Source organism: Anarrhichthys ocellatus, unplaced genomic scaffold, assembly GCF_004355925.1.
Source record: "Anarrhichthys ocellatus isolate YVR2014 unplaced genomic scaffold, GSC_Weel_1.0 scaffold3, whole genome shotgun sequence".
Taxonomy (NCBI): domain Eukaryota; kingdom Metazoa; phylum Chordata; class Actinopteri; order Perciformes; family Anarhichadidae; genus Anarrhichthys; species Anarrhichthys ocellatus.
Window position 1 is genome coordinate 15,815,463 of NW_022280033.1, and position 13,148 is coordinate 15,828,610.

Sequence of the window (13,148 nt, forward strand, 5' to 3'; positions counted from 1 at the left end):
GTGTGTGTGTGTGTGTGTGTGTGTGTGTGTGTGTGTGTGTGTGTGTGCGCTCTTGTTCATGTGTACTTTTGCATATGTCACTGTCTATCCAGGCTCATAGTGCTCTGCTGCAGTCAGATTAGTGCGAGGGCGCGCTTGTTTGCGGACTTAAGTGTGACTCCTCCCTCGCCTTCTCGCTCCTCGCCCCGGTCGTCCTCAGAGAGTGCAGCTCACTCCTGCGGGACTCGTCTCATTAGCTCAGTAATTAAGATAAACGAGGTTTTAATTGCAGCTGTGATTTATGCTAATGATTGTGGAGCTGGAGATGAGGATTTCCTCTCCCTCCTCCAATCAGAGGGCGTATCTGGGATTAGATGTGTACAAGAGATAGCATCTCAGCGGCGCTCTGCCTCCAGTGTTGCCGTTATTGTTTGTTATGATGGTGGAGATCTTTTTTTTTTTTGGGGGGGTGGGGGGTGACGGTTCTGATGCTAAATCCCTGGTCCACAGGCTATGATGTGTCCCTTAATGGACCTCTGACCTACTGGTCCCATTATACACCAAAAGGCTGTAAGCTCACTGCTGATCAGAGCTTTCTGTAGGCTCGGACCCAACATTCTCCAACAACAACAGCACATTTTGTCACCGTTGATAATGAAAATAAGGATTTTATAAGATGCCCTCAGTGGTGGTTGTTGCCCAAAACAAAGGTGGTGTTGATTTAATGACCTGATACTCATCATTGTAGATGCTGCTATAATTGCTCCTATGTTTCATTTTTCTTTTCGACGGGAAACGGTGATATCCTAATGTGCATCTAATACTTAATGATGTAGACCCCTGCACGGTCTGAGCTGTGATGTACAGTACCATTATCAAAGCCTAAAGACCAGCTTAAAAGCTAAATTAACCATGTGGTGTGTGCTTGCAAACCTACTGAAACAAACACGATAAAGAAAATAATATTTTCTTCTAATCCACCAGTGATCATGTCAGTATGCCTTAGATTGCTGTGAGGCCCGCTGGACTGAAAATAAGTCATGAGTGGGAAGGATTTTTTTGGGTATAAAGGAATTTGTTTCTGCAAGCCTTTTCATTTGAGAAAGTTGTGAAGAGTCACTGAATCAGAGTATTATTCATTGTTAATCAGACAAAAGTTCTAGAGGTGCTCGGGTAATTATCGGCAGTCGCTAACTCCCTCCTGGTACTACTAATATTCGGCCAAATATTTAATATGCCGCAAAATCCAAACGCGCTTCCCCTCATCTGAAACTACCGCCTAATGACTCAACATTTTGTGTAATAAAAAGGGGATCAGTCAAATTTGGCCACTGGCAATATTATATTAAGTGATGCTTTTTTTGCAGCTGCTCTAAATGAGCAATGAAGACGGTTAGAAGGTTCTGTTCTCACTCATGCTGGTAATTGGCTTATTAGGAAATGCAGGGAGGATCGCAGGACAATGGCACAGTGGTGCAGGTATCTTCTTTAAAGAGCAACCACGTGTTCAGGGAATCAAATATCTGTTTGCTCAGTCTTGTGTTACTGGTTGCTATGACTCCAGTCGTAGTGAATGGTTAATGACCTTTTCCTGTGACAGTTCTAGTTCTTAAACCAGCATGAGCTTCATCTTGATCCCAGTTTTTACATGTTTAGAACAATAAAACATACACTCACTAGCTCACCTGTGGGGTTAAATAAAACAGTAAAGAATACAAATTATTAGTATATGAGACAGTCAGACAATGCATGTGTGTGGTTGTTCACCGGGATATACGTATTTCAGCTTTTATTCACATGCACCGTGTATTACACCTCAGTTTTTGGCCAACAGCTGCAGCAACAAACAATCCCAAAATTTCAGTCATTATCCACTTAAGCCCGCCCCCGAGGACGACCGAGGCAGAGCACAGACGGCCTCGGTCGGTCCAATGACCTGAGGGACCGACACTCCAAAGCCTCAATCTGGCACAATGTCCACACAATACAGGTTCATGAGAGGATGTCAGCACGCATCCTACATGGATGGATCACACACACACATGCACAGACGAGATAGAGGGGCCGAGGAAGAAGGGGGGGGGAATCAAATCAGAGTATGATTCTTAAGAAATATATAAAATACCCCTTATTTGGCCAATGGACGTAAACTTTCTCTCTCTTAAAAGAGCTTTATATCTGGGTCTTATTACTGAGAGTTAGAGGCCAACAAGTGTTGTCCAAGAGTGTTGCCCTCCATTAGGATAAGAGTTAAACCCATGTGTAAACTTTGTGGAGCCTCTCCACTGTGTTGTAATGATGGTGTAAGAACAACGGAATAAAAGTCAGCCTAGCGTCTCACAGAATGAAAGGACATCCCCCAAGCCTTTCATATCTGCCTCTTGTTTATCTTTGTGTGCTTGTTTCTATCGCTTTTGTCACACGCAAGCACAACTAATCCCATCTTAAGCCCCTTTTCCATCTCGACCCTCTTCTTCCCTTTTAGATGATTCTTCCTCTCGCATTGCATCGTCTCTGTGTTGGGGAAACTGCAGCAAATAATTTGTCCCAAAGCCAGCCTGACTCCGAGTTCCCACATTCTCTTGCCTGACCGCATTGGATTTTAATTTGCGGCAACCCGAGCAGAATAATTTTTCCAAATTGATAAAAGATGATAGCTCAATCCTTCTACTTACTAAAGCATCCTACAGTATTTTGAAGTTTGTCAGAGGCTGCACTGTCAGGGACGCGGCGTATAGCCTCAGGCATCCGCGGACTTCCATGGCCGTTGTCTGGGGCAGCGTGTGAACACACTCTGCCACGGGAGTGAGACACACGAGCCGGTCCAGTGCAGTGGATCTATTCGTAGGCGACGGCTGGCCTTGTCTAGCAGCACACAGGTCAGACGGATACGGCCACGGCATTTCCTGCCTGGACAAACTGATAAGTAGCAAAGGCGATTACTTCCCCACGTCTGCCTTTTCACACACAGCTCTCTCCTCCACTGCTGCCACGCCCAGATGCTCTGATTCCACAATACCTAACTCGTGTCTGCGGGCATGCTGTAATATGGACAAGGCTAATACCTGTTATTCTACGGGGAGCTCTTATTGTGACTGCCGCATTGCTGGGATTTCTCCGGGTTTTCAATTAGACGCTCCGAGGCTCTCCACACCGTGTTGCTATGTAATCTCTGAGAGAGGGCAGATAGTCTGCGGGACACTGATCACAACACAATTCAGAGTCTAGTCGACTCTAGTAGAGCCTGGCAGTTCACAATCAAGTCCAGACCTCACTGGGCTATGATATAGGCCTCTTACAGTACAGCAGGTTTCCTCATTTGGATTAAATCGTGTGAATGAAGAGAAGATGATCGAAAAGGTTTCTTCAGGCAGTCTATGTCCCACAGATACATGCACATAACAGTTCATACTCGCAATTCAGAATACATATCTCAGAATTATGAAAAAAATCACACATTAAAGTTGGAGCCTGCCATTCTGGAGAAAGATTGTTGATTGATTTGAACTCAACACCCAGACAAGTACACCTCTTCCCTCAGTGCTTCTTTGCCAGATTAAGTATAGGTCTGTACCCAATAGATTGAAGCTTCGTAACGTACAAATTTGAATTACCATTATTAATAACTTACAGAAACATTGCACCTTCTCTTCCTCTCTCTCTGTCACTCACACTCTCGTCATTTCTGCAATGGTCTGAGTCCAAAAGTGGTTTTTTTAGGGTGACAGACATTCAAGGCTTCATTTGAAAACCTCTAATAGAAGCTTTGAATGTAAAAAAACATGACATGACTTTGTTTGTTTCCCATTTGCAGAGCCAGGCCTGTGTATGAACACCGTTTTTTTTTTTTTTTTTTTTTCATCACACAAACGGAGCGGACAGCTAGCGGACCGTTTTGAATTTGACAAAAAAGTGCATTGGATTAGAAGAAAAAGAAAACGAGGAAACAAAAAAAGAAAATATGGATTACATTTACCAAAGTTCAGTCAGAATCCTCCGCTCTGTCTTTGATCTTCATTGGTTGTTGTCCTCTCAAAGCATTTTTTTATATTAACATATATATTCCAGCTTTATATATCGGTGTGAGAGGTTCCCCTTTATTTTCATTTCCGGGATAAAGGGGATACTTCCAGCTCTGAGTGATGTTATCCTCAGCGCTCAGCTTCTGAACAAGCACATTTCATCTGCCTCTGTCTTCCAACCAGCTGTTGTTTTGTACAAAGCGTGCGGAAACAGATTTTGTATCATCTAACAAACTGCACAAAAAAAAACATCAGATAGCAAGGTAAACTATAGTCTACTCTTAGAGACACAGACAAAACTGACACATAATGCTCACACACATGCGCACACAAAGTGAAGAGATAAGACTACACTGCCAGCTCAATGTGACACCTTGAGCTGACAGATCAAAGCCAGCAATCAATAGCTCTGAGTTTGATTATTTTCCACGAGACCTGAAGAATGTGGGTCGATACTTTTGTCTGTGACCAGGATGAGAATCAGTTCAGCTTTTACTGCGGCATCTGGTCAACAGAAGGTCAAGAAGCACTGAGGAATCTGGAGTACAGTTTGATCTAAGTAGGCGTGATAGCAAGTGGATCATTACTCGGAGAGAAGAGGCGAGGTATTCAACACGCCCAGTTTGTGTGACGTGGTCCACGGATACAGAGCGTTACCCCCCCCACACACAAATGTGAATAGCAGGTTTTCAACTCCAGCACATTTTGTCAACTCATCCTTTTGTGGCATCTCTGTGATGCCTGAGGTTACTGTGCCTCCGCGCCAGCGACGTGCCAGAGGCAGTATGTTTGTCCGTCCGGTCCAAACATACTTGTCTTGAAATTGGTCACAAACGTCCACCTGGACTCTACGATCAATTGATTAGATTTTGATGGCCAAAGTTCAAGGTCACTGCAACCTCACATCAGTCCCATTCCCGGGATATCTTGTGAACGCTTTGAGTGAATTTTTCAATTTTGACACAATGAGAAGTTGAGAAGTTGGTGGTTAAAGGTCACTGTGACCGCACAAAAGACATTTTTGTATGACAATTTCACACAAATGTCTAGTAGGATAAAATTAAGTTTTTTGGACACGCATGAATGTAAACTGCAACTTCACTGGTTGACAGAGGCATGCAACCACAAGGCAGTAATTGGAGTTCATTGAAGTCCCAGTAGTATCAAAGATAGTTATATAACTCTTATAACTGTTTCTTTGTCTCTCTGTCTCTTTCAACCCAACATGGTGGAGGCAGATGTCCACCCACCCACAGCCCGCTTCTGCCAAAGGTCTCTCTACCCGTTAAAGGGGAGTTTTTTTATTGTCACTGTCGCACCACCTCTTCATCACGAGAGAATGTTGGGTCTGATCCTGCTCTCTATGAAAAGTGAGTTGAGATCATTTCTGTTATAATTTGATGCTATAAAAATAAATTGAAATTGAAACCTCTTGAGTGTCAAAGCTGTATTCAGTTGAACTTTGGCTTCAGTGCCTGTAGCAGTGTGTCCCATAACGGCTGCAGTCGTGGATTTTCTCTGCACAATGTCTCGCCGTTCCTCGGGGTGACTCCTTCCTGAAAAAGCAGACACCATTTTGTCAGAAGGCAGAGGTAGCCACGAAAGTAACGCATCTGTTCCAAAATCAAGAGACGGTATAGGGGGGCCTGATGAACAGGCCCTCCTCTGGATGCAGCAGGAGGAGCTGCTAGTCATGACTGAGGTATCCACACCTCCTCAATGACAGCGAGAGTACATCTAACCAGCTGTGTCAACTACGCAGAGTGTGGCAAAAAAGAAAAGTTCCTTTCATCTGCGATGTATTGTCTTCGAATATTTGTCCCTTTTTTTTTTTTCTTTTTTTTTTCAAGAAAAACTTTTGATGAAACTACTTCATTGAGTATTCATGAAATGCAGCTCATCTGCCAATGGCAAGACACCCACAGGGCCATTATCACTCCGCATCACACACACACACACACACACACACACACACAAAAGCACACACAGAAATGCACCGGTAGCTGTCAAACACTAAGCCGTGTGCGTCGATGCACAGATGAGCATGTGCACAGGCACGTCAGTGTATCTGAGAAGCTGCTCATTTAGATATAGAGGTTTCGAAGACAATAACTAAAACTTCATCATCAACATGATTTGCCTGTAGGCGTAATCCTTAAAAAGTGACACTAATTTGTGTACATTTGGCAAAGTACACAAAATCTTAGCCCCAAGACTCTGAGCACTGGCTGCATGCCATATCACATTACTAGAATGTTCCAGCGCCCCCATGGTGTTGTCACAAACTAGAGAAAACAGTTGTCACTGGCTTAGTCATGGTGATTACACTTGGAGAACTGCTGCTTCGGTTGTCCTCAAAAGCTCATCGCTCGGAGAAAGTCATTGTCATCCACTTGTCGCACGCACCGATTGAACTCATCAGATCGAATGCCTTATTTCCTCTGTTCTCTTGGGCAATCCCCACATAACAACTACACATGTATGTTGTCCGCTCGTGCGACTCAATACAACTGTCCCATTGCGAGCCGATCTATTTCCCCCTCTCCGTCTCTGCATTCACTCTTTTACTCTTTGTGAGCGGAGGAGAGAATTCCAATGAGCAGCCTTTTCTCAGTAAATGAGCCTCCATTTCATTGTTCATGGCACAAGAATGTAATGTTTGTCAGTAGATAATGTGAAATCCCCACCCGTGCTCCTCTTTATGCTTTGGTAATGCTGAGATGATTCAAAGAGGCAAATTATTTGGTTTACTTTCATCCCATAATTGTAGTAGTAGCTACTGAAGCTATTGTACACATACTAAATTTGCACCACAAGGAAAATAATGGCTGTTTGTCTGAGTTTGAGTGTGCGTCGTACATGCTTGTGGGCATTTATTTAGGCGTGTGTGCGTGAGTGCATTTGAGTGTGTACTCCACACTAGACAAAATCATGGCATGGTTTCTCATTTTCCAGTCCAGTACTGTCGGTAATGTGAAAGCGCGGCTTATCCCCCGGAGTCTCACATCATAGAATCAAACTCTGCCAGTTAGCACCAGATGCACTCTGACACACACACTTTCACACTCTCTCTACATAAGAATTCAGTATAGAAATACCTTAACGCGCAGATGGAAGACGTAAACACCTCCACATAATGTGACTATCAAATGCAAAATAGGAAGTGTGCATTTATGTCTACTGGATTGGACTGTGGTCATATGTGTGCAGCAATTTCCACCCCCCTCCCTGCCGGGGGTCTAATCACAGTGTCCTGTAGGATCACTGGAGAAACACTTTCTGTCAGCAATTAGAATATGATTATATTTCCCTCTCAGTGGGACCTGTGAGTCACTGTGTAATTTCAGGCTGTCTCTCCGGTCGAGCTCGACACAGAGGAGCGGAGGTGGAAGGCCGTTCTGTGGAACCTGAAGCAGCGAGTCCGAGCCTCTTTACCGCATGCAGACAGAGAGTAGAACCAACCGTCTGCTGTGACTATGCACATGTACATTTTGCACCACGCATGTGTGCTTTTTTACAAACGCCACTCGTTGCCTGGCCAGGTGAGCGCCGAGTCGTCCGAGTAAGGAGCGGCTGTTGGAGTAGATTGGCATGCAAGTCAGGCCACTGAAGCTGACAAACCAATTTAGAGGCATGATGCCCACACCGAGTGGGTCTGAGTCCCTGATGCACGTTACCCACTACCACCCCGACCAATCGTTATCAACATCAACTTTCTGCCTGCCCCTCCCGTCCAGGCAAAAAAAGAAATGTGGCAATGAATGTTGTCGTCTGGTGCATGATGTGAAAGGACACTTTCTCTTTTTCCAAGTTCAGTCTTACAATGACAAACTGATCCTCCAAATAAGCAGCTTGGCCCACAAAACGAATCAGTAGTTTCAGCAAATGGTCTAACAAAAGCGACATATGTTCATGTTCAAGTGACAAAGCCCTCTAGTAGTGTAACATCATTTTTAGAGCCACAAAGGTTGCAAAATGAAGTCTGATTGTAATTAAGTCTTTGAAACAATGAACCTAACTCTCACTTGATTTATTACCTCAGTAAACATTGTGAAGATGAGTTTATGATCTGAATCGCTAGTTTCTTCTTCAATACATAATGATGTTCATTTAGTAAGTTATGGTCCCATTCAGAGTCAAATAGACCATAAAGTGGAGTATGCTTTAGGGCAGGCTGACTGTGAATGACAGATTGCTGCCTCCGCATTCCAAATATGGTAACTTCCGTTCATTGGTTGCAAAAAAGCCAAGATGGCGTCGGCCATTTCACAGAAGTCGTGGCTTCAAAAACGTCAGTCCACAGACCAAAGGGGTGACGTCACGATGACTACGTCCACTTCTTATATACGGTCTACGCTCTAGAGAGGGCCATCAGTGTTTTCGCGTTATCTGAAGACCACCGTAGTTTTCAGTTAGTTAACATTTTCAGCTTAAATCCAACACACTGTCCTTTAACACGAGACTGCTTTTCGTTACACGTTTCCTCTCAACATTGTTTTTGTTCAATCACGATTGAAGTTGTTCTCTTTAACCAGTAAAGTATTCATTTCGACCCTATTCTTTTTGTGCAAAAATCTAACCACATCTTAACCATAGGTGTTTAACTAGAAAACTAATTGATTTGTGACTTGAAGGCACAGTCAAACAATGCCGCCCTGACCAGTCTCTATGTAGTTCTCTTAAGTTTAAAGTATGATTTTACTGTAGATTCTTGTCAGCATGTGTGTATTTTAAGTTTATTTGAATTTGAGTACTGCAGGAGTCACTCCTATTAATACTTTCCTCCAGTTCGACAATTGAATAAATTATGGAAGGTGGATATAATCAGCAGTAGTTTTTGTCCCTTCTACCTCCCTCCCTTTCTCCACCTTTTGGCCTCAATCCAGGCTAATTACCCCAGGGCTCTGCTCTCTCTGCTGGCCTGCCTCCTATCTCTCTACGCCAACACTGCACTCTCTATTCCAGGCTAGGTAGGAGGGCAATAACAGAGCAGCGCGTCTGTGTGGGGAACACAGGCATGGGTTAATCTGTTGACCCCAGCCGTTGTACACTGTGGATTTACCATCTGACTCTCCGGAGTCTGGACCTCAGCTATTACTGCAAACTATCTGAAAGAAAGTCATTCTTAATCCCTCAAAGTGCAACTCCAGGTTCATACTGTGCCCTTCTTACAAACGAGTACTGTGGAAATACCATGTGAGTTTACAGAACAGGGGGCGAGTTTGATTTGGTTTTTACACTTTAAATGTTATTAAATATGTGCTAAATAAAAAGAAGAAAAAAAACTTTTCACATACCATATATGGAATCTTTTTCATATTCAAGCAAGTCAATGCCGTTTCATATCATGAAGGTAAATTCGATTTGAAGCCAGAGTTTAAAACAACATATTTAACCATATTTTACGAATAAAACACAGTAAAAGAAAGTTCACAAAAACAATAAACAAATAATGTAAAGAATTGATTCTGGCTCACATATTTCTATTAACATTAGACTTTTTTGGGGGAAAAGGTGCAGTTTTTGTAGCCGGTCTTTTTAAAAGACTGATGGGTTAATGCTATTATAGGGCCAAGCAAGTGAATGAGTTGAAAAGAGCGGTTATCAGAGAGACGCTAGCTTTGCATGGGAAGGTCACTCTCAATTTAGGTCATTGCAATCTAGGAAGTTGTGCTTAATGTTCGACAAACATATGCTCAGTTGTGTAATATGCCAAATTGAATAACGGATTTGTTTGTAATCTGATCCTTTAAAAAAAGAGTCAACTCAAACCCAAATGTTCTCCCAATTCTGTAATGATAGGTATTACTTACATTTATAGTTCCCTTTTGAACTTGTCCTGTAAAAAATATTAGCGAAATGGTAATGATATTAAAGCTTTTTCACAAGATTTACGTTTCCAACCATTAAGAGGCGAGATAATCGAGAAAACAATTATTGTGCCGTATTCTGTTTTGCAACGATGCTCTCGTTTTATCTCGTGCTATAAATCCAGCGCACCCCTGTCCTTTAGCAGTGCGCCTTCGCTGTGCTCAGCGGGTCAGGACGGGACCTCTTTATACATTTCTTTTTTAAACACACAACACACCCTGTCTCTTTTATTTCCGAGATTCAGCCTGCACACCTTTTATTTGTTGTGTATATATACAATATATTTTTGTACTTGTGTGTAGCCAGGAATGAGTTCACTGAGCATGTTTGCTCTTTCTTCATCCAGAGATTATCCTATTAAACATAGTGTGTGGCAGCACAGAGGAGCTGCTGTGCTGTCAGCGGGTGAGAGCGGTCCGTATTGACAAGGCATAAATGAATTACTTCCAGGTGGACTTGACTCATATACAGCTCTGTCTGCTCCATTGTTTGCGCCACTGTGCATATCGCTCTGATAACATTCACATGTATGAACTGCCACTATCTCAAGATTGCACGGGGACTTGTTCAGGTCTCATACAAGACACAAAGAATCCCAATGAAATAGTGAAGGCATTCAGTGTTTTTGAATGAGACGTGATTCGTCTGACTGCACCGCGGGGATCTCTAGAGCAGGCGGATCCGTGAGGGGGAGACACTGTGCAATTCAGGGGGGTTATTAACAGGGGAGGGGGGGTGAGGGCGCTCATCATTTGAAACGCTCCTCTTTGAAGGAGTGCATCGACTATGACAAAGTTAATGCAATCCATCAGCCCATGGTGGAGTGATGTAAATGAGCATTGTGCCAACACTGCTGGACTATCACTTCAAAGCTCAAAATAGAAAGATTGCATCGTGTCTTGTGTTTTAAAATCTGGGCTGGGGTTGTATTCTCAGCATAGGCGAGGCTTGTTGTGAAGTAATTCATTGAGTATACTGTATTTTCAATGTTGACAGAGAAAATGAATCAGATACAACTTGAATTCAGTGAGTGTGAATTGACAGTGACCCTGTGAAGAAGAAGAAAAGAAATGGAAGCAGTGGAGCGAGGGCAGACGGTGACGGGTGAAACAAAGGGCTGCAGGAGAGGCAGCTGGTGGACAGGTTGGAGGTGGTTGGTTAGCCAAAGGCAGGTAGAGAGACAAGACAGCCCGGCAAAAGCTGCATCCATATTGCATGAATGTCCACCGCCTTCCCGTCCAGAGGCTCCGCGCAGCATCCCAGGTGTTATGTTGAATTATCCACAACGCCAGTTTCGTTTGTCCGTCTGACTTTCTTATCTCTGTCTCTGTCTCTCTCTCTCCATCCATCCATCCAACCAGGGAACACCAACAGCATTTTTGCCCTGGACTACATCAGCGGGTCTCTGACAGTGAATGGCCAGCTGGACAGGGAAAACCCACTCTACTCAGCAGGATTCTCTCTCACTGTCAAGGTGAGCTACTGAATGGGAGGCGGTCGGGGGGATGGAGGGACTGTCGCAGGCGAGAGAAGGGATCGAAAGTCTGTTTTTTCGTCTGTGGATCAGGAGAGGGCTTTGATACAGTATGATAGTGTCTTAAATCAATGCAGGCTCTGGGTTTGATATAGCTTTAAAAGACCTGCTAAATGCAGTACTTCACCTTGTACCGCGCCTCCTATACCTATTGTGACAGTCTTTGAGGTAGATACACACTTCTATAATTAAGAAAGACTCCAAGATCAATACTTCATCGACGAAATACAAGATTCCTGCAGTATCATATATTTTTAAAGATGCTGTGTCAATATGCCTTTGCACAAATGTGGCGCAGACGAATTCAAGTGCCTTTATTGGGCTCGTCAGTGAAGACGTTTGTGATTCTGTGATAATGTCCCTCTCAGAGCTTTGTGTCAGCCAGGGAGGAAAAGGGGGAGCAGAGGAGGACAAGATAAAGGAAAAGGATTTAGAGTCCTCCTCAACGCTAAGGGCTCCTTTGTCCCCCCCCCCCCCCTCTCTTTCTTTCTGCTTCTTTTGACGCAGGTGCAGTCTGAATCCCACGGTCTCTCCACTGAGCCTAAAGTCTATCTCACTTGGCTTTTTAGCATGTCAGTCCTGCCCTCTCACGCCACCCCCTTCCCACCTCTTTTTTGTCGTCATTTTTCTCTTCCAGTATTGTACACCAAGTATTTCCCACAGGGTGTGAGAGGATCCGTGAAATGGATTTCCAAGTGCAACTGAATGTGGAAGGATTTGCGATCAAACACGTAATTTCTTCGTGTAACTGCAATGTTACATTGGGGGTTTTGATGGCATGTCAAGTGAAATGTTTTGCATCTGTACAGCACAATAAACGGCCCTTAAGAGCACCTAATGGTTTCACTAGCACTCATGTATTTACTCATGTAGCTGTGACTATTGCTCAGAAAAGATATGAGAAATATGACATTGTGATACAACTGGCTATAAGGTTTAATACAAAAAATGATGCCAGCTTACATATTCCACTCTCAGTATATCTTTTTAATTGAAATCAATAATTACAAAGAAGAAAAGTAGAATAAGCGACAGTGCTGAAAATGAAAAATAAAATAAAAACGCCACCCAAAAATGTATTTATAAGATATGGATTTTTTCCCTCTACATTTTCTCTCCCTCTCTCAGCTTGTGCTTTCTTAGGTGGTGCTACTATTGATTACGGTGTGCCATAGTAATACAACTAATTTCTCACTTCAGGCAGCTTAGATGGTGCTGAGCGTGTGGAGGTGGAGGTCAAATGATTCAGTGGCTTCAGGACAAGAGAGGCTAAACTACCTTGATTACCCAGAGACCAGCGTGTTGCTCCCCGCCGCTTCTCCTATTGCTCGTGACACTCTTCCATCAATAAAAGACCACAGCTGCCCACTCCTATCTTTCTCTCCTGTTTTTTTCTTCCTTTCAGAAGCCTTACGTCTTCAATACTCAGACAGCCAGAAAATGAGAGAGTGCGTAATTGTGTCTTCTTAACGGGACTCATTTCTCCTAAATCTCATTGTGTGTGCGTGTGGATGTATGTGGATGTGTGGATGTACATGTGCTGGCCCTCTCTTGCCCTCACTTTGAGCCTATTCCTATGATTGCTTTGAGTCCGTCTGTCCACCTTTTGATCCAATAAATGAACAGCTGTAAATACCTGGCTGAGATTGCGTGCTGACCACCTCCATCCAAAATGACATTTTCAGTGCAATCAAATCTCTCTCTCTCTCTCTCTCTCTCTCTCTCTCTCTCTCTCTCTCTCT

At 43.5% G+C, this 13,148-nt stretch overlaps 1 protein-coding gene across 4 annotated transcripts in view; it reads left to right on the plus strand.

Moving 5' to 3' along the window:
- cdh23 (cadherin-related 23) overlaps positions 1–13,148 on the plus strand; it is a 148,243-nt gene that overhangs the window by 66,370 nt on the left and 68,725 nt on the right. For all 4 annotated transcript variants that reach the window (XM_031878740.1, XM_031878749.1, XM_031878758.1 and 1 more), the window contains exon 10: positions 11,234–11,346. In XM_031878740.1, coding sequence (XP_031734600.1) covers positions 11,234–11,346 — 113 coding nt within the window. The remainder of the gene's footprint in view (positions 1–11,233; positions 11,347–13,148) is intronic.